The 24,842-nt window shown below is 38.7% G+C and overlaps 1 protein-coding gene across 3 annotated transcripts in view; it reads right to left on the reverse strand.

Moving 5' to 3' along the window:
- The window catches only part of LOC123315853 (sulfite oxidase, mitochondrial-like), an 857,507-nt gene that overhangs the window by 420,301 nt on the left and 412,364 nt on the right, over positions 1-24,842 (reverse strand). For all 3 annotated transcript variants that reach the window (XM_044901741.1, XM_044901739.1, XM_044901740.1), the window contains exon 8: positions 3,625-3,817. In XM_044901741.1, the coding sequence (XP_044757676.1) occupies positions 3,625-3,817 (193 nt within the window). The remainder of the gene's footprint in view (positions 1-3,624; positions 3,818-24,842) is intronic.

Here is a 24,842-nt window from a genome sequence, read left to right on the forward strand (position 1 = left end):
ACGGACCTAACTTTATTTCAGATCCTGCTATCGATTTGGAGAAGTTAAGGTACAGTTGTCATTTGAAAAACTTACCCGAGAAAAGAAAGGTTGCCTTAGTCGATTGTAAGATCGATCCCGAAGTCAACATCGAATTTTTGTCTAAGAAATTCTCATCTTTTACTAGATTTCATCGTTCGATTACATATTGCTTCAGATTCTCAAATAACTGTAGGTCAAAGGAAAGAACTACCGGTGAATTAGAGGTTATCGAACTGCAGAATTCTATAACTTGCATGATAAAATTACTACAGAAATGCTTCTTCCCTGATTTAATTTCAAGTCTTTTAAGTAAATCAGAAATTAAATCTAGACAAATATTAAAACTTAGTCCTTTTTTAGATAATGAAGGCATTTTGCGAGTTGGTGGACGCTTATCGATGTCAGATCTTCCATTTGATCAAAAACACCCTGTACTTTTACCATCCAATAGTCATTTTGTTAGATTGATGCTAATTCTCGAGCACAAAAAATTGTTACACGCTGGACCTCAAACAGTTCTGTCTAATATTCGCTTAAGATACTGGCCACTGAATGGCATGAAAGAAATAAAAAGAATTAGTAGTAAATGTCTTACGTGTTATAAATTAAGATCAAAAAATGCTCAACAAATAATGGCTAATTTGCCAAAAGTTAGAATTTCACCTGCTAGAGTTTTTTCAAATGTAGGATTAGATTACGCTGGCCCTTTAATGATTAAATCCTCTAATTTAAGAAGGGCTCCACTTCAAAAATGTTATGTTTGCATTTTTGTTTTTATGGCAGTCAAGGCAGTACATATTGAATTCGTAAGTGATCTTTCTACTGATGCATTTTTAGCAGCTCTTAAAAGGTTTATTTCACGACGTGGTAACCCTTCAAGTATTTACAGTGACAATGCAACTAATTTCATAGGAGCCAGAAATAAATTAAAAGATTTATTTGAATTTTTCAAGAATAAAAATCACGTTGTAGCAATTGAGAATTTTTTGAGTACCCTCGAAATACAATGGAAGTTCATTCCGCCTCATAGTCCTCATTGGGGAGGAATATGGGAAGCGGCGGTCAAAAGTACTAAATTTCATTTGAACCGGATAGTGGGTAATTCATCACTCACATTTGAAGAATTGTCTACTGTTCTTGGCCAAATTGAAGCAATAATGAATTCAAGACCTTTATGCCCTCTATCGAATGATCCGTCCGATTTAAATTGTCTCACCCCAGGGCATTTTCTAATAGGCGCTCCTTTGACATCTTTCCCTGATAAAAATTATTTAGACATTCCAAGTTCACGTTTATCGCGTTGGCAACACTGCTCAAAATTACAGCAGGATTTTTGGAAAAGGTGGTCTGTTGAGTATTTACATATTTTGCAACACAAACCAAAGTGGTTGAAATCTCATAAGAATGTAAAGGAAGGTGACTTAGTGATATTATAAGTTGATAATTTACCACCTCTTAAATGGTCCACAGCAAGAGTCACAAAGGTTTTTCCGAGCAATGACGACAGAGTGAGAGTTGTAGAGGTAAAAACAGAAAATGGCACACTAATCAGACCTATTTCGAAGGTTTGTCCTTTGCCTATCGAGTCAGTGTAGGTCCTCCCCTTAGAACAGACGAAATTCACTTTCGCGGGGGGAGGATGTTTGAATTTCACTATTATAAGTATAAGATTTATTCAAACAAATCAGCGCATGCACTTGACCCCCACTTTCTCTGTCAAGTGCAGGCGCTGAAAGTGAAACACATTAATTAATCCCATAAAATTCTCCGTCAATCTAACATTGTGTTCTCTCAAAAAGATAAAATTCTTCTCATAAAGATATAAACAGATCTCGTCCATCTCTCTCTAGTCTGCAGTTTTATTGTAACTGTGAAAGGAAAATAAAGTTTCAAATAGTAAATACGCTCTTTATGTGCGGAAACGAAAATCCGTAACAATCACAATTCGAAATACGAAACGCAAAATCATTTAAGTTTTCCTCATTCAGCTTCCTGACCATACCTGATGAAGACTGAGACTTAATTTTGAAATTCACCAAGATTTCAAGTGAAAAAACTCGATGGTCACCAATGAAAGCTACAAACACCTTAGCTGTGCGGCAATCTGAGTCAATGTTACTTAGAATGTAATCAACTTTAGATGTGGACGTGTGCCCCGTTATGTCAGTAAACACTCTGGTTGGCTCCCACGACGAAACCTGCAAACCGAAGCAGTCGAGAAAATCCAAAAAGAATTTACTGTTTGGGCAATTAACCCTCAGGAAATTAACATTAAGATTTCCACATACATCATGATATCTGCTTTTCTATAGCAATAATTTAAGGTTTCAGAAATTCTGTCCAAAAATACTTCAAAATCACCCGAACCTGGCCGGTACACACTGAGAATCACCAGACGCACCTCCCGAGCAATTAATTTAACGCCACCCACCTCGAACTGTAATTCTTCAGAGAACTGGGACACACATAATTTTATGACCTCCAGTTCCATCTTCGCGTGAATAATCGATCCTCCGTGAGCTCCATTGGGACGACAATAAGAATCCAGCAGATTATACCCTGGAATGACCATTGTAGGGACACTTTCAGCACTGCACCAATGCTCGCAAATAGACACAATATCTGGTTGCTGTTCTGAGAAAAGAACTTCAAGGTTGTTAGAGACACACTGGACATTTAATTGCAATAATTTAAATTTTTGTCTGAAAATAGTGTTGGGAGTTTCGTTCTTAAGCCCTAACCCACTGTGGACTGCAGACGCCTCCTGAGAAAAAACCTATTGACTGCCACACCTGCTGGCCAAAAATCAGGATTTAGGACGGCATCCAAAAATTCCATCGGCAGCGTTACCTTGAAAGGTAACGCTCAGTCTGATTTGGAAATCCCGAAAACGAGACACCTGAAGCACGTGCACGTGCTGTCTCGTTTGTATTAGATTCCTTGTCGTGATGATTATTATCAATTGGATCCATAATAAGGTTACAAGCTTGAGTGAGTTTATTTTAAAAAAAATTTTTATTGTTGTATAACACAAAATGAAACTTTTTTGTTCCGTCGAAAACTTTTGTATCACTTTTTTTGCAGACAAAAAACTAGACTTCATGTTATTTTCAATAGAAATTAGAAAATTACTTACTTACTTCATTCATTTTTTTTTTCGAAAACGGTTCATTTTATCGACACTGAAAAAGAGTACCTTCTCTTTAGCTTAATGTTCAAAGTAACCAGATTTGTTTTTCCTAGCATATAGGGTGTTAAAAATGTAAGCATTAAAATGTACAACCCACAGTCCGCCCCTGGGAAACTGAACAAGCTAATTGAAATTTGAGTGCGGTGATTTAAGAGGTCCCTACTACTATTAATCATATCAAATTTTCATTAAATTATATCGAGTAGTTTGAAACTTATTCCACTAAAATGGATTTCCAGTGGCATCTATTAAGTAGTCGTATCTTCGTAGGGGAAAAAAATGGGAAATTGTCATCTTTATTTTTTATGTTCTATCTTTCTCCGAGAGAATTCCCACATTTTCTGGGACACCCTGTATAAATAATAATGCGAACATTGGTGTCCTTGAAAACAGTTTTTTATCATGAAACTTACGCAACCATTTCACTGAGCGAGCCCCGGCAAATCCTGGTACAAGCGAACGAACAGGAAAACCGTGATCCACAGGAATAGGTGCTCCGTTCATTTCATAAGCTATTATTACATCGCCTCTCTTGTCCACTGCTTTCCATAAAGGAATCGACATGGAAAAAAAGTCTCCCCGAAAATCAGTGTCCATGCCATCAAACTGCAAATATAAACTGTATGTCAGCAGATTTTTAGTTCACCTGTGATAATAATCAACCGACAGAAGATTCAATTCAATTAAAGTCCTTATTCAATTTGAAAATTATATTTTTTGACATGCACAACTATGATCTTTACAAAAACAGAAACAATATGTATTTCAGCAGATTTTTTGTTCCCCTGTGATAATAATCAACCAACAGAAGATTCAATTCACTCAAAGTCTTTATTCAATTTGAAATTTTTTTTTACATGCACAACTATGATCTTTACAAAAACAAAAACAAGTTTATAGATATCAAATTCATTTGAACCTAGGTTGATATTTTTTCCTGCACACTGCAATAATTATCCAATTAAAACAGAAAAAGTTATTTGAATTTATCAACTTTGTTAGGGTTTCGCATATTTTTTGGTTTGTGAATTTCGGAACGAATAGACCAATGTCGAAATATTTTGTTTGTTTTCCCTTGTTTGCACCACAATGTGTAATGCTGGCAACACCGGAATTTCGAGGGAAGAGATTTTTTCCCGAAGATCGAGAAGAGAGGAGATTTTTTCTTTGCATTTTTGGAGAGTGTCGTTCACATTCGGTGAAGTTTTATGGTCGAAAGTGAAAGAAAGGTGAGTCAGATTATCGTTCTGGTGTTACTTTTTGATCGTTTGATTTGTTATTATTGTTCGAATTTCATACAGTCCACTTGCTCTTTTTCGCGCTTAAACAAACTTCATAAACAAGCAAATCGAGATCGGGAATTCTTGATTGGAATTCAAAACCTTCAATTGACTCTAAACTGAGGAAAAAAAAGCATTGTGGCAATTAAAAAATTAAAAAAATATAGCCTCGAGTAGCTTTATATAACCAACTAAATAATTGTCATTACTTCCAAACTATTGAGACAATATTTTTTTTTAGTAGTATCAATTCAATTATATGTATAACTTCATGACTTTATTACAACTAATTCGGTTTATTTGACCTAACTAAAATAGTTTGATTATTGAAACCATCTTTCCTCTTCCATCACATAATTCATTTGAGTCGAAACAGCGGACACTATGATGGACGGATTATGAAAGGAGAAGGACAAAAGTTAATTTCCGTATTATCACATGCAATTTTATTACTAAAAATCAATGATGATTCTTATAATTAACAAATTAGATACAACTGGAATTTTTATTTTGGTCTTCGAAAATATTGACTAAACTTCCACTATCCGAAAGAAAAACACAGGGACCCCGTAACCGGGCGTGCAACGCGTGCAATGCATGCGGGCGCCACTTCAAAGGAGCGCCAAAAAAAATTTTTCCAATAAAAACATATCGAGACAAAAATTTCCAAAAAAAAAATGCGCAGGGAGAATGAATGTCAGTACTTTTTTACTCCTCCCAAAATTTTAGCTTCTACCACTTCGCTCTCCTCACTCATTCTGCGCTACTTTTTCGCTAGACTCATTTAGGATCACCTGTTACCATATCCTCTTAAAATCACGCATAAAACCGCCGCCACTGTGCGTCAGCGCCCTGCGGTTGCGAGTTGCGACGTGTTGTTCTAAAGTAGTAGAAAGGAAATATTCGATTTGATCAAGTTTTTGTTATTGCATTTGATTGATTCGGTCTTTACTTGGCCATACTGAGCTATTTTGGGGAGTCTTGTGTCTTGCATCCTCAGAATGTGGCCGCTCCATCTGAGTCGTGCCCTCGTTACTTGAGTCTCAATTGTTGTACAATTCGCGCGTTGCAAGACTTTTCCATTCAAAACTTTGTGGAACCATCTGATGTGCATTATCTGTCTTAGATGACGTTGTTGCGTTTGTTCAAGCTGTTTAATATGTCGCTTGTAGGGCGTCAAGCTTTCGCTTCCGTAAAGAAACGTTTGGAGGACCACTGCTTTGTGAACAGCTCTCTTGGTCTTCAGATTGAGGTCGTGATTTTGAAACACTCTGACAGTTCGGGATTGGAATAGAATGGACCTTTGTTCGTTTGTTTTGTTTTTCTTTACAATTTGCACCAGGGTGGTTGTTTGGCAACACCGCTTTTTCGGGCTACAAGAAAAGGAGTTGTTCGGAGGAACAATATTGATTGAAAATTCGATCGAAAGTGCCGCTAAGAAAAATCACAAATCGTCGGGCTTGTGCATCGATCAAGCCAAAGGTGAGTCAAATTGCTATTCTCGTGCATTTTGTCTTCATTTTTTTTCGAATTTTGAATTTAGTTAATTCACAGCCCACTTATATCGAAATATTCGCGTACTTAACATTGGTCCTTCGGGCCGGATTCGTTTTTCTTTTCATCAAAATCTTGAGGATTCTCATTTTGTTTGTTTTATTTTCGAATTTCGAATGTATAAAAATTTTTCGATACATATTTCAGGAATCGATAAGATTCTTTTGTTTGAATTTTACAGATTTGCATTCGAGCAGTGTTGCCGGAATTGTTTGGCAATTTATTAGATATTAAACTTACTTTTCAAACTTCGTTATGCCAACAGACATTCAACATAACTTAACGGTTCTCGCCGCAAATCGTTCTACAGCGGCTGATCGTATTCAAGAGACCTTTAATGTAGCAAAGAATGCAGAACTTGATTCCTCTTTCATTTCAGAGTTAAAAATGAGGCCAGGTTCTCTTGACGCTGTTTACAAACAATTCGAAAATAGTCATCAGAAGATTATGAATATTCAGGCAAGTGAAGGAGAAGAGGTTTTGAAAACTCTAGGAGAAATACGTTCTAAGTTGACAAACAATATTTTGCAGTTAAAGCCATTAATTATAATTTGAGAAACTATTCCAAAGGAAGTTTCTGAGCCGACTAAGAGTATAAGGCTTCCTAAAATCACTTTGCCAGTTTTTAACGGCGTTTTGAAAGAATGGACAAGTTTTAGAGATTGGTTCTTTTCATTAGTTGATAAGAATTATTCGCTCAATAATATTGAAAAATTCATATATATCATATCACGAGTACAAATGGTTCCCCATTTGTGCTAGATAGTTTGTTAAAGAGATATAATAACAAACGTTTGTTAGCGGTATCATATTGGAATGACATTTTCCGTTCTTCGAAGTTGGAAAAGGAAAATATTTCAAATTTACGGAAATTATTGAATACGTTTTCGGAGAATTTGGCAGCTCTAGATAACTTGGGATTTCCAGTGAGTGAATGGGATTTTACTTTAATCAATATTTTGTTAGATAAACTTGATCCTTGAACTCGAACACTATTCGAATTTGATCAAAGTAAAACAGAATTGCCAAAATACCTTGACGTGGTCGAATTTTTGTCGCTTCATTGCAAAGCAATGTAAACTGTTGAATTTTCTAATGATAAAACTCATTGCACTCAGAAGAATAGTTCAGTGACCGGTTCCAAATTCAGTTCTCATAGGAGAAAAAGGGCTGAGTACTCTTTCGTAACTAATAACTCGACATAAATTCGAAATGTGATGTTTTTCAAAAGGCTTCACCTTATGATCGTTTTTTATTAGCTGAGAAACACCATTTGTGTTTGAAATGTTCACAGTCATCACATAATTGTCGTAGTTGTTCTAGCAAATCATCATGTAGAGTTTGCGGAAGTGATAGACGTCACTCGTTGTTACATTTCAACCAATCCGAAAGCGTATCTAAGGGAAATAATCCTTCAGAAAATTCAGTGCCTTCCTCTTCCTCTCTTCACAAACCTTTTAGGGCTTTCACTCCCAATCTCTGAAACAAAATCAATTAAAAAAGAAATCAACGATTTGCTCCTGCGTAAATTCTTGCACTAATTTGTCAGGAGCAAATTAACTAGAAATTGCCTGACAATGAACTCAAAATAAATAACGTTGAAATTATAATTCTTCGTAACGTTTCGGAGTCTATATCAGACTCCTTCATCAGACGAAAAAATCTACTTTTGAAAATCTTCTGGAATTGTCGTTTTTTGTCTGACATTAATTGTCAACAATATTAAATTTAGAGAGAAAAATGACTAACCAAAATCGTAATAATGATCAGGAACAACCAACAAACCGTCAAGAACAACCAAATTTGTTGAATGTAATTCCTTATGTTAATGGCCTTTCAGAAAAAATAAGAAGAATCGGTTCGAAGTTCAACATACGAACTGTTTTTAAAACGCAAAATGATTTAAGATCTATATTAACAAAAACTAAACCTTTGAACGAAAAACAAAAATCAAAAAATTGTATTTACAACATACCCTGTATTTGTGGTAAAACTTATACAGGTGAAACGTCCAGACCTCTAGAAATAAGAAAACGCGAACATAAAAATAATATTAAAAATAGAGAAATTAATCGATCGCAAATCGCAGATCACATTTGTTCTAATACGGGAGACCACATGATGGATTGGGACAACACTAAAATTTTAATGACAGAACCAGACCATTATAAACGAAAAATTAAAGAGTCTACGTGTATTCTATTAGATCAGGATAATAATTTGGCAAATTGTTCGGTAGGAATAGATCATATTTGGATCAATTTATTAAAGAAGGAACTGTCATCCGGTAATTTCAAAATTAAATGAATCAACGTTTCTGTGCAGTCTCTGTTTCTGTGTGTTGACAATTAATGTCAGACAAAAAACGACAATTCCAGAAGATTTTCAAAAGTAGATTTTTTCGTCTGATGAAGGAGTCTGATATAGACTCCGAAACGTTACGAAGAATTATAATTTCAACGTTATTTATTTTGAGTTCATTGTCAGGCAATTTCTAGTTAATTTGCTCCTGATAAATTAGTGCAAGAATTTACGCAGGAGCAAATCGTTGATTTCTTTTTTAATTGATTTTGTTTCAGAGATTGGGAGTGAAAGCCCTAAAAGGTTTGTGAAGAGATGCAAAATCCTCCCAAAATAAATTTCAATCGATATTCCTCTTCCTCATCACTGCAAACTTCAAATCCAGCTTTCCACAGTAGAAATTTACGAGACTGATTGTCATGGTTGTAAACAAAAGGTGCGTGCGCTTCTGGATAATGCTAGTCTGCTTCAATTAATGGTATAGGTAACACTTCAACTGTTAGACCTAAAGGTTTTTTGACCTGTAGTATGAGTTCACGGTACGCCCCTGAACGAGAATTTCTGGTTGAGATTATCATTCGCTAGAAAATAGTTTTCAAAATTTTTGGGAAATAGAGCATAATCCAGAACATGATTTCGTCTCTGAAGAGGACGAATGTTGCGAAAGAATATTCACAGAAACTACTTGTAGAGATAGTGAAGGCAGATATATCGTTGAATTGTCATTCCTATCAAATTTTGCTTCGGATTTCATATGTTCTACAGAGATTGCACTCAAGAGATTTTATAATTTAGAAAATAGTTTTCGATGCATCTCCGAAATGTTCGTCGAGATTGTCATTGTGTTACGCTCCTTTTCCCCTTTCAATTTATGGATGAGTAGTGTATGTGTGAATTATGTTTATCTAGCGTATATTCGCTTAACTCGCACGCAGCCCGAGTTCGAACAAATCAGTTTTTTGTACCATTTCGTATGTTATTGTTCCTTTTGTACGGATATTCTTTCTGGGGCAACGATTAAAAGAAATGTCATTCTTATGGTAGCTATAAGGCGAGGATAGATATTATATCATTGGATATTTAGTTCGGGGATTTGAAACCCTCACCTTAAAGGGAAATTTTATTATAAGGCATCGTCATTTTTTTTGCTGAACTCGTTAATCGAGGATTTTTGATATAAATTTCCCGTTACCTTTACGTCAACCCCACTCACCAACAAGGGTAAGACAAATATCATTCTCCAGAAGGAATATTCTAATTATTGTTTTGTATTATATTATAGGGTTTTTTCTTTTGTACTCCAAATTCCAAATCCTGCTATTTTATTATTGATTGGCCGTAATTAAAGCAGAGGATCATCGTGTTATACACCTCAACGAAAATTGGGTTGGATAAGTACCCCACAGGGGATTTGTATTATATACCTGTATATAGTATATTTAATATTGTCAGAAAAACAGGTGAATAGTTAGGATATACTAGGGATTGGTTAAGATATAGGAAATATAAGGTGACTAAGAATTAGAGTAGGTTAGAGTTAGGTATAGTTAGGTAAAAATAGGTATATAGGTTAAGAATTAGAGTAGAATAGTGTTAGGAATTAGAAAGTTTGAAATTATAGATTTAAACAATAGGGTTTCTTTTTTTTTTTGATCAATAGATTTGGTAATTTTTAAATACAGGTGGCCAGATATTTAAATTACCTGGCGCCCACAAATTCATTAAATTCTTTATTATTTCCATGCTCAAGAGGTTACCCCACCCTGAGAGAGCTGGCTGGTCACCTTTTTGTTACATCGATCCAAAATTAATTAAGTAATTTCTTTTTTTTTTACGTAACAATTGAATGATTCTCCGTACGTTGGACCGAAATTACAAAATGATACTGTTAAACTTTTAGCTCGTTTCAGAACGTATAAAATCGTGTTCGTTGCTGACATTAAGCAGATGTTCAGATAAATTCTCATTTCTTCCAAATATAGAGATTTTCAACGTATTTTCTGGAGATTTTCCAAAGATGAATCGGTGACGGAATACGTATCAAATACTGTTACATTTGGAGATTCATGCGTTTTAACTTTCATGCGCTTTGTACATTCCATAAAATAATTGTGAATAAAAAACCACCTTATCTCTTCAATAGGTTGCAGTACAGAACTGATGTCCACAATGTTAACATTAGACATAGAGGCTTACTTACATGCCCTCACCATCGAACCTCAACCTTTCAGAGAAGTTTCAGATACAACATCTATAAATTGTATAATGAGATTCCTTACGACTTTAAACAACTTAAAGATAGTAGATTAAAGAATAAAATCAGAGAATACTTGCTCAGTGGTTCGGTATAACACTTTTCAGTCTCCGAGGAGGCAAGAAAATGAATAATATATATTTTTTTTCTGTTTTATTTTTTGCTCTTTTATTGTTCGTGTTTATTATTATTATTCGGGATGGATTGCACACATAATTTTTTATTCATGTAAAAACAAGGGTTAAGTGGTAGAACACCTTTGGGCGAACTTCCCCTTGAGATTTCTGTAAAAGAAATAAAGGCCTTATTTATTTTATTTATTTCCACCGTTCTTATCAAATAGATGTATTAAACAACTAGCTATCGATGAAGGTTTGAACTTTCCACTTGTCATTTCGATTTTAAATGAGGATATTTATATAGATGATATCCTTAGTTGTACTGATTCGTTAGAAGAAGCACGTTTGATAGTGACCCAACTTGTGGGTATTTTCGACAGAGGAGGTTTTCATTTAAGAAAGTGGGCTTCTAATTGCCCTGATTTGTTAGAATTTCCGCCTGATAAATCTGAACAAAATTCATTCGAGTTTGATACTAACTCATTAGTAAAGGTTTTGGGTTTGATATGGAACCCGTGTAGAGATATTTTTACTTACTGGGGCAATTACTAATTCCTGGAATATTCCAAAAGGAATATTTTATCGGAAATTGCTAGGATATTTGATCCTTTGGGTTTTTTGACACCATTAACATACACTCACTTTCAAAAGTCCTGCACCCCCTAATTATTAAGGCTATCTCAAACTTTGAAAAAAAAAATTATACCCTCGAGTTCAAGGATAATGAAAGGCTTTCACAGAAATAAAATGAAATCAATTTCATTTCATAGAATTATGAAGTTGAAACAACAAATACAAATTAGGAATCAAAAATTGCAAAAACAAAAATTAAATTTGAACGGAATATTCATCCATTCCTCGGTAACAGCTACAATAAGTTCTTGTGAATTTTGTGGTGGATTATTTCGACGGAAAACGGCTCTGGAGACATGATCCCATATATGCACTATAGGATTTATGTCAGGAGACATCGCGGGCCATTCTAATCTGATAATGTTTTGGTTTTCCAGGGCTTCTTGAACACCTCTAGTGCGATGTGGCCTGGCATTATCGTCCATAAAGATAAATTGAGCCTCTAATTCATTACCCATGGGTATAATTACAGGATTTATGATATTTTCGAGGCAATATGCACCAGTCATCGTCCCGGATATGTGAATTAGTGGCGTTCTTCTTCCAAACATTTTGCCTCCCCAAAACATTTCAGTGCCACCGCGAAAAGGAGCAACTTGAATAGCTCTCTCAGGTCTATTTCGACATCCTGGTTCCCTCCAAACTCTTAAGCGGTAGTCATCACTTACTAACCCAAACCGTGACTCATCTGTAAATAGCACATTCCTCCATTCTTCTAAATGCCAGTTTTGATGAGCTCGCGACCACTGCAGACGAGCGGTTCGGTGACGAACAGTTAATAAACGAACTCTTAGAGGCCTTTTGGACCGCAATCCTGATGTTAAAATTCTTCTACGAATTGTAGCACATGAAATTACACGGTTGTGGGCTCTTTGGAATTCCGACCTGAGTGTTGGCACCGTCACTGACCTATTTCTACGGGCTGATTGGGCAATATACCGATCTTCCTGAATCGTGGTAACACGAGGACGACCATTTCGAGGTCTTCTATGCACTCCACCAGTTTCCTCATAGCGCCTAATCGTTTTGCTAACCGTGCTTCGAATAATGTTCAGTCTATTGGCTATCTGATGGCTTGAGAGCCCTTCTTGCCAGAGAGCAATAATTCTAGTTCTGTCAAACTCAGACAACTCGTTTCTGGGCATATTACACAGTTTTTGAACTAACCGGTACTCAAAACGAAAAACTACTGATCCGCAGAAAGGCACACATTTGACAAAATCGATATTCAAACACAAGAATATTTTTTGTTTCGTAATGTTATCGTTTTATTTGGTGGTCAACAAGTTTCTGTTGTTGTCAGTAACAATTTGTTGTGAATCTTGATTATTTTATCTCCACTACAGAGGGGGTGCAAAACTTTTGAAAGTGAGTGTATTTCGCAAAAGGTTTGACCCTATGGAGTTTAGGTTTAGAGTGGGATGATATACCTCCTGAAAATATAGTATCTCGTTGGGAACAGTTCAAAGTTGAGTTAGAGGGTCTCTCCTTACTGAATAAAAATAATAATAACTGTCATTTATTGACCATAGTCAAAGGCCATCGACCGAAGTCCTTCAGCTTTGTACATCTACTTATATCAATGTCACAAAAAAAAGACTATAATATATTGTAATTGAATTGCGTTCTAGTTGATGGTCTCATTGGTCAAGGACGTGAGGCTGTCCATGACAGTTTGGCCTGGACATTTTCTGGGTGGGTTGGACGCAGAATCTCTGTGGAACAAGCCATATACATCGTCAAGTTCTTTGACCCGATTAAAAAATCTGCGATTTAGGATTTTCAGTCTTTCAGTTATTGGCTGAATCTTGGTTTTCCTGTAGAGTAGTTCGTTGGGTGGGTTGTGCAATCTGTTGAGGGGGTGTCTCATTCATGTCATCGCTCTCAGTGATGTTCTCTCTCCTACCTCTAGATTTTGTATTACCGAATTTGTGGCATTTGCTAGTGTATGTCCATACTCTAGAATTGGTCTGCAGACTGTCTTATATATTTTCGTGGCATTTTCAATACTTATCCCTTCGTTCTTGTAGATGAGACATTTGAAGTGTTTTGCTCTTGCAATTATTTTTTTCTTTGCGAGATTTGATTGCAGCTTCATATTTGCTTTGTTGTCAATTTGCATGCCAATGTATTTTATCGAGGGAGATAGTGTTATATTTCTACGATCTATTTGTACCTTAGGTGAACTTAGTCTTATCTTGTAGTTGAAGATTATGAACTTGGATTTTTCAGGGTTGGGACGTAACCGCCATTAATAAAACCAGGTTGTCAATCTGTCCATGTAAAGCTGTAACTCCTTTATGTACTTAGCTTCAGTTTTTTCATGAGAAATTATGATGGTGTCATCGGCGTAAAGCAAGAGGTACTGTTTCTTGTTATTGTCAACCGTTATATCACTGCAGAAAATATTGTAGAGGAGAGGGGAAAGGAGAGACCCCTGTGGTGTACCCTGTTCTGGAGAGAATGAGGGGGATGTTGTCTCCTTGATTTTCAAAGATATTTTTTTTTCTTCCAGGAAACTTTTCACAATCTTTGTCAAATAATTCGGAATTTCTTGTTTGTGTAATTTGAGGAGTAGCCCTTTATGCCACACGCTGTCAAATGCTTTGTTGATATCCAAACTAATAGCAGCTGTTTTTTTCCGGGTTCTTTGGATATTATGTGTGTTGGATACAAATATAGTGAGAGGATGGATTGTTGATTTTTTTGAGCGGAATCCAAATTGGCATTTTGGAATGTCATCAGTAAGTTTCTCCTCTAGTCTTCTTTTTTTCCCAGTAAATGCAGCAATGTAATGGGTCTATAATTTTGTACTTTATGATAGTCTGTACCGTGTTTGGGGATAGTTATTATGGTGCCTTTTTTTCATATCTCACTCCGGCCTTCATACAGTATTCATACATCTGAATTGTTTTAATATGTATTTCCTTGTCTAACTTCCTAAAAATACTCCATGGAACAAAGTCTGATCCCGGTGCACTGTTCTTACTTTTAGAAAGAATGTCATAGTATTCTTCTTCCTCGATTTTTATATTTTCGTTGTTCGGTGTACTGTCAGCATTCTTGAAAAAACTTTCATACCAGGCGTCAACTTTTGTTTCTTGGTTATAGTCAGATTTGTTGTTTTTATCATACTGAAATGCACCTCTGAAGTAGTCCGTAAACTTGTCTATTTTCTCTTCATCTGTCTTATATTCTTTGTTGTTGTCTTTGAGTGTAGGAATATTATGGAATTGTTTGTATTTTGAAAGTTTGTTAACCTGTTGATAAAATGTTTTTCCTTTCGACTCGTTAATTTTGTTGCATGACTTTATCCAAGTGTGCTGCCTGTATTGTTGGACCATGGTGTAAATGCTCTTGTTGATATCATTGATGATTTTTTTAAAATCAAGTTGAGGTTGAATCATATATTCTCTGTACATTTTTCTTTTCAGTTTGATGAGATTTATTATATATGGTGGAAGCTCGTGAAGTATCATAATGGTACTTTGCTATGGGTGTATTATTTTTGATACTACTTGATAGGATTTTGTTGAACTTAGTTACATAATCTTCATCAATATGCACACTGTCATTTTCCTTCATGAAGTCCAAAACGGCTCTATTCACTTTTTCTTAATTTTGCATGCATGCAACGTATATTATTTTCCTAGGTATTTCTTCAGGTATTTGTTTCAAGTCAAAGCTTATCATCATTCCTAAGTGGTTTGATCCAAGGTCTGGGATCAACTCAACATCCAGTAAGTTGTTTTTCAGACTAGAAGAGTAAAGAATAAGGTCTGGTGTGCTATCTGGATTGTTATCCATGATGAATGTTGGTGCTGTCAGATATTTTGAAAATACGCCATTTTGCAGGAACTTGGTGAGCTGCTTTTGTTTCGTTTTGTTGATATTGAAGTCACCGATGATTAGAGAATATTCATACTGCTGCTTTTGTGAATATTGTTTCCTCGATCTTTGAATGGGGATGTATATACACTAGGAAGACTTGTAACTTTTCAACTTGGAAAGGTATACTGAAATGCAGGTATTCGTTCAATTTGTTGTTGATTGCAGGAGGGTTTTCATTTCCCATTTTCAAGCTTGGGTGGTATTGCACAATGCTACCTCCTCTAGTGTAGTTCGTTATTCTGTTACCAATTTTCTTGATGATGTTCCAATCTCCAATCTCCAATGAAATCGACTGTTCTTCTTTCATTTTCGCCTCAACAAACATTGCACACAGGATCTCATTTTTTTCCATAAAGTTGTTGATTAAGTGCTTTTCCGAAATATAGCTGTTGATGTTGTTATAGATAATTTTGATTTTAGAGTTGTTTTTGAGCATTGTTCTTTGTTGGTTCTGTAGGGGATGGTTCATCTGGTTCTTCGATGTTGAACATCAAGATATACATCCTGTTTCCAGAGAACACAGCAACAGTGTCAATGTTATATTGACTAATGAATCTGCGCTTCAGTTTATCCAGTTGAGTTGGAGGGTCTCTACTTACTGAAAATACCTAGAAATTTGGGAATAACTAAGCATAATCCGTATGAATTACATGGATTTTGTAATGCGAGTGCTGTGACTTAATTTCATTTTTCAGTTTCGAGCAATACATTTGAGACCAATTTTGTTCTCTCAAAGTCTACGGTCGCACCTTTGAAAAAGATATCGATCCCTAGATTGGAGTTATGTGCCTCAGTTTTGTTGAGTAAGCTGTAAGATTATATAAAATCAATATATTTGCCAATGGTGGGTATAACATCATGTATACGCATGGTCAGATTCAAAAGTCGCTTTATGTTGGATAAAGTCACAACCAAATCGAAAACTTTCGTTGGAAATATAGGGTTGCTCTTACATAGGAAAAATTGAGTCCAAGTTGTTGGCACCATATAAGCGGTCAGAAAAAGCCGTCAGATATTGCATCTAGAGGTTGCATGCCTTCAGAGCTGTTGAATAATTCGTTATGGTGGGTGGGACCTCAATTTTCAAGACATTCATTTTCTATGATGAAAGATGTCATGCCTTCACAGTCGAGTGAGAACTCGACCAGAGCAGACGTGCTGTAAAAGAGAAAGTCGAAGAGAAGGTGTACACTAGCGAAGCTACGGAATTTTTGATTCCGTCTGTGAAGTTTGTGTAGGTTCTATACGTGTATGTGTTTTCGGAATTTCAATTCGTTAAATTTTCTGTCTGTGTTCATCTGCCAGAGTCAAGGTCTAGATCGTTGGTTCTGAAGAAAGCATAAGGTGAGCTCATTTTTTGTATCTGTTTCCTGATTTTCCTCATAGCGTAGAAAGTTTTTGATGAGTCGTTTCGTTTTTATGCATGGGATATGTTTTCATTTTTTGTCTTGAAAAATTTCATTTCAAATTTCTTTGAGCAGTATAGTAATTGTAAATTAGATTGTAAAATGTCTGATCATTCGTACTGCAATAATGGAAGTCGACGGGTTAGGAATCGCTTATTTCGTGTCCGAACACGATATTTTGAGAGAGGAGAATGCAAGTTTGAGAGCGAGGGTGAATGAGCTAGATAGATGCTTATCTAGCTTAGTGGCTGAGATTGAAAATCTCAGGGAGAGGCTCGAGTTGCAGGAGGGAACATTGTTTCCAAAAATGTCCAGGAAGTAACATTACCGGTTCAAAAACAGAAGATGGAGGTGGTCAAAACCCCTCAAAACAAAATTTCCCCACCCGCCAAAAGAGTGAGAAAAGACAGCTCCGAAGATAGAAACCTCGGGCGCCACCTCTAGTTGAAAGTGTTGAGGACACTCGGAATCTGTAGGCGGTATCCTACAGGTGGCCAGGAGCTACAGTTACAGAAGGTTATGTCCAGGGGTCAGATGTTTATGAAATTCGGACAGTCCCCTATCCCTGAAATATCTTAGAAATTCTATTCGGGAGAAAAATAAAACACACAATAACCATGAAACTTCTATTCAATACTTTATATACATAATGATGTCGTACAGGGTATAGGGTGAATAAGCGGTGCAGAAGCAGAAGCGGGATGTAACGTGCTTTTAATGTAGAAACTCTGTTAGAGACGGATGAATGAAATCATGATGAGTGAGCAAAGTAAGAATGCGGGATGAAGCGGTCGGAGTTAGAATGAAGCAAAAGCGTAAGGGAAAACAGTACAAGTTAACTCTACGTTGCGTACAAGCGGCGGGTAGTAACATGGGCAAAGTCGGTTATTATAAGCGAGGCTAGTGTCAAGACTGACGGCTGTTTGCCGGTATACTTTGGTGGAACGAAGGAAAAAGTAAGCCTTGGAACAAGGACGACGAACACACCCGCAAGGGTGCCCTCGCAATCCAAGGTGTTCCGAAATCGCGGGGGCTGTACCCAGCCCCGTAACCCCGGTGGGTGGCCTAGTTGAAAGGGGATCATACGGGACAGTGGTGTAGGATGGGCCGTTTGAAGCTTACATCGTACACCCCTGTACACTCGGAATTCCAGGAGCGATGCAGGCCGTTTGAAGCTAATGCATAATCTCCAAGAATTCGGGCGGTACGGTTAGGGAAAGACAGGGTGTAGGATGGGCCGCTTGAAGCTAACATCGTACACTCCCGCACACTTGGAAATCCAAGAGAGATGCAGGCCGTTTGAATCTAATGTATCACCTCCAGGAAGTCAGGCGGTACGGTGAGGGGGGGGGGGGGCTAGAGACGACGGAACGTACCGGACAAGTGTGAAGGATGGGCCGTTTCTAGCTAACATCGTACACTCCTGTACTTTTAGGACACCAGGAGACATGCAGGCCGTTTCAAGCTAATGCATGGCCTCCAGGACCCGGGCGGTACGGTGGAAGGATGACACGGAGGCATGTACGCGCCATTTGAAGCTAGCGCACATACCTACACATACTGGGAAAGTCCATGGAGTAGGGCAGGCCATTTGAAGCTACTACACAACTCCACGGCGGAAAGAAGCCTTGAATGTACTTACTATCTGGTATAAACTTCTCGGGCGGTAGGAACACTCTAGCTTTATTGAGTGAATTTACAAAATCGCTCGAATTTGTACCCGACACGACCCTTTTTTGTCCAATTGTCAAATGCGCAATTAAACAAATTCGGTATACGATATCCCCCCTTGACCTCACATTCAAGACATCGCGATCCGGGAACACATGGATCCGCGCAGCCTGAAACCGGTCGACTTAATCAATTTACGTCGCGGTAACATAAAAATAAATAATTCGGGAACAAAACTAATTGAATATTTGCTTTGTTACAAGCTCCTCGTCCAATGAAGACTGAAACAAAAAAAGAGTCTTGGAAAACCCAGCCCCACAGAAAACCACTTAAGTGGGGGAGACAAGAGAAAAAATCCCCCAGGTCACCCTGAGAGGTACGTGCGAATGGACTTCCATCTCCAACGCCTCAATTCGGAACGGCATTAATCACCCAAGAGCGACGACGGTAAAAGACGGTATTAGGATCGTCCCACAAACCGCCGAAGATCACAGAAGAATGACGGACTTCCTTCAAAAAATGAATAGGGAGTTTTACACTCTTCAACGAGAGGATGAGAGGAAAATCTACGCGGTAGTGAGATATTTACCGCTGGATGCAGACTGGATGAGGACCTCAAGGATCAAGGGACCGTCGATGATGAGGTCATAAGGATGACCTCAAATATGACAAAGAGGCCGATGCCCTTATTGCTGGTTAAAACATATCCACCCATCGGCTGTGATAACGGGGCCCTTCTGGCAAGATTTGGATATAAGAGTCTGGAAACTAGGAGGAAATTAATGGCTTTGTGCACGGTTCATAAATTGTTTCATGACCGGATAGACTCTCCCTCATTATTGGAGAAGTTCCCAATTTTCGTACCTAGATTAGGGAGCCGAAATAAATACACATTTTATTCGAGGACAGGTAGAACAAATCTTAGCTTGCAGTCACCGGTTCACTTTATGTGCCAAACTTATAATCTGATATCGGATGGGTGTGATATAAACGTGGATCCACTTCATAGGTTGTAGCGGGTGTTCCTGAGTTTTGAATTTTCATGATTGCTTTAATCGTGGTTTCGGTGGGATAACTCTGACGCTGGTTATTTGTGAATATCAATATATGTACAATTATATATTTGGATATGTAATATTATCTTTGCCTTTTTGATTATTCAGTTTTTTGTTTTATGTGGGTGTTCTTCTGATTCAATGACACGCCGATTTTATAGCATATATGGTTTATTTGTTAAATTAATTTTTCTGTAATTGGGTTATAACCTGTTGGAAATAAATGCTTATTATTATTATTATTATTATTATGACTTAAGCCTTGCGGCTTTCTCACTCCTCTCCAGAGGAAAATTCACTTATCCCAGATATCTCAGATATCAAAAGGATTAAGCTCTGTTGGAACCCTTTCCAGGTTTTCGGGCTAGTGATGTTGGTCGGGTCCAGGTCACTCCTCGCTTACCTGCTGTAGGTTGGATTCCTGCTCCACCTGCACTTCCTGTCGGCGCAGACGGCGTTCCTCTGCATTCCCCATGTACTTGCGTACAGTTCTCGCCGTTCCGAGCAGTACCGCCTTCTGCATGACTCAATAGATATTTTCGTCCAACTGAAGTTTCCTCAAGTTCTCCAGTAGTTTCTTCGGTATCAGGCCTGTAGATGAAATGACAATAGGGATGGTCTTGATATCTTTCACCTTCCACTGTCTTCTGGTTTGTTCCTCGAGATCTCTGTATTTTGAAATTTTTTCAGTGTGCCTATCTAGAAGATTGATATTATTTGGAATCGCCACATCGATGAAAAGTGCTCTGTCCTCATCCTTATTGAGCAATATGAGGTCTGGTCTATTATGGGTTATTTTCCGGTCTGTAAGAACCGTGCGATCCCAGTAGAGCTTGTGATGTTCGTTTTCCAGCACAGCATCCGGATGGTAATTGTAATAAGGAACCTTTTTCGAAGTTAGAAGTTGGTGTTTTAGTGCCAATTCTTGGTGAAGAATCTTGGCAACAGCATCATGTCTATTTTTGTACTCCGTGCCAACGAACTTCTGACATCCCCCGGTGATGTGCTGGATAGTTTCATGTGTCGCACAGCCATAACGCCAGCTATCGTCCGCCACTGAGGCATCCTTGGCGATATATTTCATGTAATTTCTTGTTGGAATCACCTGATCCTGGATGGCGAGCATGAAGCCCTCTGTCTCAGGAAACAACCTTCCGGAAGTCAGCCAGTAGTTCGACGCAGATATGTCGACGTAATCATGGTTGACCTCGTTCTGGTGCCTTCCATGCAAAGGTTTGCCAATCAGTTTTTACATTTTACTTTCTGCAGAGTGTTCGACGGTTTCCAAGTGATCCTGTTGTAGCTTTAACGGTGTAGAACTATCAGCAACACAAACTACTCGATGGAGTTCTGACGAAGCAGCCTTGCTCAGGAAATATTTTCGAAGTCCTTCAATTTCCTGGGACATACGGTTGGACAAATCAACAATTCCTCTACCCCCAAGATGTCGTGGCAGCTCTGTCCGTTCTATTGAGCTTTTGGGGTGATGTTTATTGTGTTTAGTCAGCATCGTCCTTATTTTTCTTTGTAGTGATGCTAAATCGGTGGTCGTCCAAGAGATGATACTGAATGAATAGCTCAGAGCCGAGCAAGCGTAGGTGTTAATCGCTTTTATCAGATTCTTGCTGTTAAGACCAGTTCTCATTATCCTTCTCAATCTTCGGGTGAACTCCTCCGTTAATTCTTTCTTCATCTGGGACTGATTGATTTTTCTTGCCTGTTTTATGCCTAGATACTTGTATGTGACTCCTTCCTTCAATGCTTCAATTTCTGCACCTTCCTTGAGTTTGAACGTACCATCTTCTATTTTCCCTCTCGTTATGTTGAGCAGTCGACATTTTTCTAATCCAAACTTCATTTTGATGTCTTCCGAGAATCCTTCCACCATTTTCAGCATCTGTTGCATTTGTTTTTTGGTAGATGCGAAGAGTCCCAATCGTCCATGTAAAGTAGATGATTCAGTTTCGTCATAGTTCTACTGCCGCTTTTGATGGGAAATCCGTAGTCCGTAGAATTCAATCTATGAGACAAGGGATTCAGGACCATGCAGAACCACAGAAGGCTCAGCGAGCCTCCTTGGAAAATTCCGCGTCTTATTGGAATAGGTCCTGTTGTAATGGAGCAATCTGCTGCTTTCATTTGAAGACTAGTACGCCAGGTTGACATGGCGTTTTTCAGGAACTTAACAATATTGGGATCCACCTTGTAAATCTTCAAGATCGTCAAGAGCCAATTCGTGGGGTATAGAATCGAATGCTTTTTTGTAGTCTATGTACGCAGCGTAAAGATTCCTCCGCTTGGAGAACGCTTGATTGCAGATAACTGAATCAATTATTAGCTGTTCTTTGCACCCTCGGCTGTCTTTGGTGCATCCTTTCTGTTGCATGGCGATGATGTTATTCCTTTCGCAATGGTTGTGAATTCGATTTGAAATGCACGATGTGATTAATTTGTACATCGTTGGAAGACATGTGATTGGTCGTTATTTGGATGGGTCTTCTGTATTCCTTTGGTCTTCAGGTAACAGGTACGTTGTGCCATGTGTAAGGAATATTGGCATTTTTTCAGGATTTTCGATGGCATCATTTATTGCGGAGGTCAATTTGTCATGCATGATCCAAAGTTTCTTGATCCAGAAGTTCTGTAATCCATCAGGCCCAGGTGCTTTCCAGTTGTGTAGTCCTCTGATAGCTGATTTTACTTCTTCAATTTTTATCTTGTCATGCTGCATCGGCTCATATTTTAAAGCTTCAGATTTTTCATCTTCAATCCATCCGGTATCTCCATTGAACTGAAGTTTCGTTGATAATTGTTCGGTCCAGAATTGTTCTATGGTTTCCTTTGGTGGTAACTTTCCATTTTCTACATCAGACAATGTGAGTGACCGGTAGAAAGTCTCTTCCGATTTATCGAATGAATTATTGTCTCTTTTTCGGCTATAATTGCTTTTATATCTCCTCAGGCGTTCTGCATACAGGCTTAACTTTGGCTTCAGAGTGTCGAGGCAGTGGTGAGTTGTAGCATTCTCCGTCTCTCGTTCTGTGTGTGTTCTGTTTCTATCCATGATTTTTTTGGCAGCTTTCACAACCTTTCTTCCGTGATTCCCGTTCAAGTACTCCGTCAGTGGTCCAATGTCTCTTCTTAGTCTCTCTGTTTTGTGTTGAAGACGTTTCTGCCATGGTGGCGCATGTAATTTGTGTAATTTTGGACCATCGTTGTTCGTTTGGCGAATTTTTGCCCCTATGGTTTTAGCCGTCGTTAGCGCTGCACAGTAAAAAACTAGATGAAGATATTCCAATGAACTTCCATTCTGTAGGTACTCAGGTAAAACGTCCTTATTCAAGATGTTGATTATGAGTGACAGTTTATTGGATGTATTGAGTCGGGTAGATGCTATTCGATGAAGAGGATCTGTTCCTTCCAGTTCGGCAAAGTATCTCCTCATCTCAGAGTCAACTTGTCGGTGGAGCTCATCCCTATCGTCCTGGTGTTTAGGCTCATTTGCTTTGCAAGATGGACTTTCAGTATCAATGTCTTCTGGGTGTTGTTGCCCAGGCATGTGAATTTCATCAGAGGTGTTGGTGTTATTCTCTATCGCTAGCGGACGCTGAAGTTCTCGTTCAATTGCGTCGATTCGGGCCGTTGGTATGAGTTCATTTCTCAGAATCACGCGGTACTGGTCTGCCACTCGTTGTTCAGTGACATTGAGATTTGGGTAGGCGTTGCAGAATTCCTCATGGAGCCTTTTCCTATAGTTGTTCGTGTTCTGCCCTAGTCCCGTGATGGAGTTATATATGCGCAAAAATAGTTTCATTCATGGACGTTGTCCACTTCATGCGCTTTCTAACTAACCCCGCTTGGGTGAGCACTGGCTGAATATCCTGCGCAGCACCTTCAGCGGTTCGAGTCGGCAATTGAATTGGACTCGTTGGTTGCTGTTGTTGCTTTGGAGCTGTAGCTTCTTTTGCAGCAGGAGCCCGCTTCCTCAACATCCTGCCACCGACGTCCCGCATGCTGTCATGTCCAGCGCCGGCTCCAGACATGCCCTGACGATCCCCAGGCAGCGACTTGTTTCCGAGGCTTCTCGTTATCACCATTTCCATGGGTTTGTGCGCCCCTTTCTCGGTTTGGGTGAGGGGTAAAGAAATGGGAGCAGAAAGAGCACCCCCATAAAGGATGTGAAAGAGAGAGGATAAAGGAATGGGACTGCGGACAGCAGGCGTAGCTGGCTGCACCGTCTACGTCGTTACGATGGCTACCCGGCAGGCCATCTACTAGATAGCTGCCAGGCTGGCCAGACAATACTTATTATTATTATTATGACTTTAGCCTTGCGGCTTTCACACTCCTCTGCAGGGGAAAATTCACTTATCCCAGATATCTCAGATATCAAAAGGATTAAGCTCTGTTGGAGCCCTTTCCAGGTTTTTGTGCTCGTGGTGGTGGTCGGGTCCGGGTCGCTCCTCGCCTCCCTGCTGTAGGTTGGATTCCTGCTCCACCCGCACTTCCTGTCGGAGCAGACGGTGTTCCTCTGCATTCCCCATGTACTTGCGTACAGTTCTCGCCGTTCCGAGCAGTACCGCCTTCTGCATGACTCTATAGATATTTTCGTCCAACTGAAGATTCCTCAAGTTCTCCAGTAGTTTCTTCGGTATCAGGCCTGTAGATGAAATGACAATAGGGATGGTCTTGATATCTTTCAGCTTCCACTGTCTTCTGGTCTGTTCTTCGAGATCTCTGTATTTTGAAATTTTTTCAGTGTGCCTATCTAGAAGATTGATATTATTTGGAATTGCCACGTCGATGAATAGTGCTCTGTCCTCATCCTTATTGAGCAATGCATGAGGTCTGGTCTATTGTGGGTTATTTTTCGGTCTGTGAGAACCGTGCGATCCCAGTAGAGCTTGTGATGTTCGTTTTCCAGCACAGCATCCGGATGGTAATTGTAATAAGGAACCTTTTTCGAAGTTAGAAGTTGGTGTTTTAGTGCCAATTCTTGGTGAAGAATCTTGGCAACAGCATCATGTCTATTTTTGTACTCCGTGCCCGCGAACTTCTGACATCCCCCGGTGATGTGCTGGATAGTTTCATGTGTCGCACAGCCATAACGACAGCTATCGTCCGCCACTGAGGCATCCTTGGCGATGTACTTCATGTAATTTCTTGTTGGAATCACCTGATCCTGGATGGCGAGCATGAAGCCCTCTGTCTCAGGAAACAACCTTCCGGAAGTCAACCAGTAGTTCGACGCAGATATGTCGACGTAATCATGGTTGACCTCGTTCCGGTGCCTCCCATGAAAAGGTTTGCCAATCAGTTTCTGCATTTTACTTTTTGCAGAGTGTTCGACGCTTTCCAAGTGATCCTGTTGTAGCTTTAATGGTGTAGAACTATCAGCAACACAAACTACTCGATGGAGTTCTGACGAAGCAGCCTTGCTCAAGAAATATTTTCGAAGTCCTTCAAT

Source organism: Coccinella septempunctata, chromosome 6 (assembly GCF_907165205.1).
Source record: "Coccinella septempunctata chromosome 6, icCocSept1.1, whole genome shotgun sequence".
Lineage (NCBI taxonomy): Eukaryota > Metazoa > Arthropoda > Insecta > Coleoptera > Coccinellidae > Coccinella > Coccinella septempunctata.